This window comes from Callorhinus ursinus, unplaced genomic scaffold, assembly GCF_003265705.2.
Source record: "Callorhinus ursinus isolate GAN/ISIS: 27379988/994484 unplaced genomic scaffold, GSC_fseal_2.0 scaffold77, whole genome shotgun sequence".
NCBI lineage: Eukaryota > Metazoa > Chordata > Mammalia > Carnivora > Otariidae > Callorhinus > Callorhinus ursinus.
The window spans coordinates 4106484-4111863 of NW_027397139.1; the positions used below are offsets into that span (position 1 = coordinate 4106484).

A 5380-nucleotide genomic window follows, 5' to 3' on the forward strand; every position below is an offset into this window, starting at 1 on the left:
CCCATGGGGATGGGATTTCTTGTTGGGGTAACGATAATGTTCTAAGACCAACAGTCGTGATGATCACACAAATTCTCAAATTTACTAAAAACCATTCAACGGTTTACTTTAAAAGACCAAACTTGGATGCACACGAATTATCCCTGTTTTAACAATAAGAAAATCTCAGGGTCTTAGGGAACCTGAAGCGTATGCAGAGATCCCAGCCAGTTAGGAAGGAGCCTGAGGGTCCCCCAAATGGCTGTGGGGAGAGCAGGTGGCCTGCAGTGTGGATGCAGCTGCCTGGCCAGGAATCTTTAAAAAAAAAAAAAAAAAAAAAAAAAGACAAACATTAACTTAGGCTGAGTTCAAGAAACGTGCCACGGGAGGCAGCACAAAGCAAGTCCGTTCAGGTGACACTGCAGAGGAGGCAAAGATGCTCCCAGGGGCCGGTGGCGTGGGGAGGCCCAGCAGCAAGGGGGCGGACGCAGCGCTCCGGGGTGTCGACCTGGGCAAGCAGAGCTGGTCAGTCAGTCGGACAGTGAAAACAGGTGTGTTTTCTGAAACTAATATAACACTGTCTGTCAGCTAACTGGAATTCAGATAAACACTTAGGGGGAAAAAGCTGTGTTTCATGGCATGTAAACTGTCTCAACAGCATCTGATTCACAAAGTTTAACTTGCGTCCACCCCCAAACTGCCCCCAGCACACATTCTGATAAGCAACAAGGCAGTAAATAGAAACTGTCCAGGGAAGACAGTTCTGTGGTTTTATATTCTTTGGCAATTTTTTTCCCCTTGGCTATTTCTTATTCTTTCAAAATGTGCCCACGGAGGAGGAGGGCGCCGCTGTCCGCCACCCCCCTCCCCGCGCTTGGGCAGCACGGAGCACACACCCGGGCTCCCCTGAGGGCGCCCCTGAAGCCCCACCACGGTGTTTCTGCTCTCTATTACAGCATTTCCCCAACAACGTTTGAAGAACTGCTAAAAAAAAAAAGTTAAAAACAAAGAGGTGAACTATCACTAAAATCCTCCTGAGGGAAAATAACCATGCCCAGCCCCATGCAAACCAGAGCAGACCCTCTTTTGCTGGTTTTGTTGGTTTCTTTTGGCATTTTCCTTCATACTGCTTTTTATCCTTCTTGCTCCCCAGCCCCTGCCCCCACGAGCCCCCTTCCCGTCCGCGGATGAGCCTGTTCCGGACGTGTCACCCACGTGGACGCACACCCCGCGTGGCCTTCTGTGTCTGGTTCCCTCCCCGAGCGTCGGGGGCTCAGGGTCCGTCCCCGGGGCCGTGCGTGTGGGCGCCTCGCTCCTGTTTGTGGCCCAGTGTTGCTCTGGTGCGTGGGGGACCATGTGTGTATCCGTGGACCCACGGATGGACGCCTGGGTCGTCTACACCTTCAGGCTTCGGTGAACACAGGGGTGTGTCTGCTTCAGTCCATTTTCAGTTCTCTGGGTTCACGGCAGGTGGGGCTGCTGGGGCTGTTCCTGGCACGCCCTGCTCTGTTCTTGGCACCCCTGCCTCCCAGGGGTTTGCCACCAGCCCCCCCACCCAGGGCAGCTCCAGCAGGGGTTCCGGTCACAAGTTCCCTCAAGTTCCCAAGCACCTGCTGCAGGTCAAAATAGAGAGAAGGGAAAGCCAACTTCCAGGGCCCACCCCACCTCATGGGACTTTCATGCTGTTTTCATTTACAGACATCTCCAAATGCATCTCTCAAAGGACAGTTTTTAAAACTTAAAAATACGTATTTTTTTTTTTTTTTTTTTTATCACGGAAGGTTCTGAAATGCAGCAAACAGACCAGCGCAGCCCAGGTGCTGCGACCCGGCCTCGGGAAGGCCGCTCAGGGCCCACACCACCTCCCAGCACCGCCTCCTGCCTCCATGTTATCCCAGCACACTCTACCAGAGGGATCTCCGACGCAGAGCAGAGTTGGCTGGATCAGACAACGACCATCCCCCGCGCACCACCTGCACCAGCCACACACGGGTTGGCATGGAAGGGTAAGCGGTTCTGAGCACCCAGGGACTCTGTTTGAGAACGGTGTTGGTCATCCTGCCTGGGGAGGTATTGTGGGTTGCATTGTGTCTCCCCAGAAAAGACTGTCCATGTCCCAACCCCTCAACCTGGGAATGGGAGCTTACTTGGAAATAGGGCCTTGGCAGATGGAATTAGTTATGATGAGGTCACACTGGAGTAGGGCGGTCCTGAACCCTCCTGAGACAGAGATGTGGACGCAGATGCACAGGGAGAAACGGCGTGATCGTGGACACACACCAGGGTGATGTGTCCACAGCCAAGGGACGCCAAGGATGGCCAGCCACGCAGGAGCTGGGAGAGGCAGGAAGGACCCTCCCAGCCACACCTTGACCTGGGACTTCTGGGCCCCAGGACTTGGAGAGAATACATTGATATTCAAAGCCCCCCAGTTTGTGGTAATTTGCTAAGACCACAGAAAAGAAACGTGCGGGGCGGTGGGCGGGGGGCGGCGCTGGTGGCTCCGGGAACCACATAGTGGGGGCCGGGGATGCGGCCAGACACACACAGTGCCCAGCACAGCCCCCCGCAGAGAATGACCCTCCGGAGTGTCAGCACTGCAGGGGGAGAGCCTGTCCAGAGCCTGTCCACCCACCTTTTACCTGCGGCATCGTCCGCCTCTGCCCGTCCCTCACTCCATCCTGTTTCTGGTGTGTTTCAAACCACGCCACAGACACCACCTTCTGCCTCCTAAATACGTCAGTGTGCAAACTGCTCATCGGTCAGTGGTTTACAGATCTTTTTATTTTTTTCAAAAGATTTTATTTGTTTGACAGAGAGAGAGCACAAGCAGGGGGAGCTGCAGCAGCGGGAGAGGGAGAAGCAGACTCCCCGCTGAGCAGGGAGCCCAATGCAGGTCTCAATCCCGGGACCCTGGGATCATGACCTGAGCCGAAGGCAGTCACTTCACAGACTGAGCCACCCAGGTGCCCTAAAGTGCGCCACCACAGGGCCATTCCTACCCAATCCCTACAGACACCCAACAGGCCAGCATGTGCACATCCTGACTCCATGGAGCCCCGGTTCCCCTCTCTCTTCTGACTCCTAATCTGCTTGTTGTCAAACAGCCTCCTTTGGGAATTGGCAGTAGCCTTGGCTCCTGATGGCTGGTTGGCCACGGCCAAAGGCTCGCCGGTCCCCCAGACCCACTCTCCAGAGCCCCACTGCACACAGCTCGGCACCACTCCAGTCCACTTGTCTCCCCGGGCCAGCACCTGTGTCATCATTCACTTCCTCTCTTGTTTTGCTGGAGTGCACCCTGCAGGATGCTAAGCTGATTGGTGAAGACCTCGCTGGCCTGAAACATCTTGATTCTTCCTCCCACTTGACTCAGACCTTGGGCTCAGCCACCCCTTTCCCCTGGAACCCAGGCCTTCTTTTTCCTGATTGTTCGGAGTATGGCCCGGAAGCACTCAGGAGTCCCAGCTCCACGAACTCGTCTTCCCAGGACAAGCTGCGGGGCCCTGGCTACACCCTTCTGTGGTTTCTTGGACAGCTTCCCTCCATTTCCTTCGCTCTCTGGGATTCTTGAACGGTTCCTGTTTTTTCTCCCTCCTCTCTGAGTTCTCACTTATTTTTTTGCCTGACTCTCTAGGTTTCTCCAACTTGAATCTTCCAACTTCTTGCTGAAGTTTTAATGCCGGCTACTGTGCTAACTCCCAAGCCCTCTCTCGTTCTGTCTTCCTCCGTCACCTTCCCGTTGGCTGGATGCCTGCAGTGGAGCAGAGCCTGCACGCCCCCCAGGAACGCTGGTGTCTCCAGGGGGCGGCCAGCAGCTTGGGGCAGGGTCCCCCAGGCCACTCTGTCCTTGTTTCTCCTCCATCGGTGGATGCTGCCTCCCCTCCCAAGTCCCCCAGAGGGGACTGGGAGCAGAAACTGGGGAGCAGAAAGGCACCCAGCTCGTCTGAAGACCTCTCCATGGGGACTGATGGGGTCAGGGGGTGCTTTAAGGAACATATGTATGTGGGTGCATGACCTCCAGAAGTGCATTCCGGAGCAGACCACACTGTGTCACCACCAAATTATTCTCCCCTCGCCCAGCTCAAATGCCCTATCCTCCACTTTTGACTTCTCCCTATACCCCAGCTCCCTCCGGAGCCCCTTTCTCAGAGCTTACCCCCTGCTCCCTTTTGTTTCTCCCTCTCCTTCCTCCAGCTCACCCAAAGGGCAGCCCACCTGCCTCCACCCTGGCTGGGGCCCCAGGAAGGGGGATCCGCATGCACCAAGGCCTGGCCCTGAGAAAAGGCAGTGATGGTGAGTGCTGGGGGTAGCGGGGAAGGGGGACCTGAGGCTGGCCAGCTGGGCCTGGGCCTGGAGCACCAGGGGACATTTCTGTGGGGGAGATGGGGACAAGGCCTGTGGCCGGGTAACAAGGAGGGTGTGCCAGGATGTGTCCAGAAAGCACAGTGGATCTGCAGGTCCCTCCAGGTCCTCTGGGAACTTGGTCCCATGGGGAGGGGACAAGACATAAGTTATTATGAAGTAATTAAGACTCACAAGTGTTCAAGTGCACAAAAGAGAAGTCTGGGACCCTGAGAGAGGAACTTGGGCTGGATGTGACTTGGGGGGGTCACGAAAGACATTTTAGGCAGCAGCAACAAGGCAGGGAGGCACCAGGGCCCTAACCAGAGGCACCTCTCAGGGCAGTCTGAGCGGGGGAGGCTCAGGCGCCACATGCGGCAGGCGATGGGGTTCCCCGGTCAGGGGGAGAGGGGCTGGCAGGCAGAAGGGGCAGGCCGCTCACGCTCCCACCTAGGCAGCTGGTGTCCTCCGCCCCAGGTCCCCTAGCCAGGCAGGAACCTGGGCCGGCGTCTGCTGGGAGACTGGGGCCGATGCACCGGCTGAGGTCCAGCCTGCTCCCAGCCCATGGATCGTGTGAGAACTCCTTCCCCCACCGCGGAGCACAGAAGACCCCGAAGGGCGGCTGGAGGGAGGGCCGCCAGGGCAGGGTGGCTCTGGAGGTGGACACGCAGGGCAGGGCGCCCGGCGCCCCGGGAGCAGGAGGGTCCTCCGGCCGGCGGAAACCAGCCCAAGCCGGGAAGCTCTGCCGCCCACGTGGCCGAGGCTCGGGCTCCGGCAGCCCCCACCCCAGGGCTCCCACCCAGGACCGGGCGCGCGCGCGGGCCCGGGCCGCGGGGGGCACCGCGAGGTGAGGGTTGGCGGGGCGGCGCCAGGGGGGCCCAGCGGGCACCTACCTGCGGCCGCGCCCGCGCCCCGCCACGTGACCGCGCCCCGCCCCGCGCGCGCGTGCGCCCTGCCTGCGCCCCATTGTTGGCCGCGCGCGCGTCACGGGGCGGGGCGGGGCGGCCGGAGGAGGGCGGCGGGCGGGCGGGAGGGAAGCAGCGTCCGCGCCGCCGCCGCC

At 58.8% G+C, this 5380-nt stretch overlaps 1 protein-coding gene across 1 annotated transcript; it reads left to right on the forward strand.

Moving 5' to 3' along the window:
* LOC112815251 (uncharacterized) lies at nt 1-5300 on the forward strand. Its single transcript, XM_073887362.1, has 4 exons — nt 1-530; nt 1761-1985; nt 4174-4272; nt 4798-5300. Exons 1-4 carry the CDS (start codon nt 416-418, stop codon nt 5169-5171), a joined length of 813 nt encoding a protein of 270 aa, XP_073743463.1. The 5' UTR covers nt 1-415; the 3' UTR covers nt 5172-5300.
* Nucleotides 5301-5380: the final 80 nt, after the last annotated feature.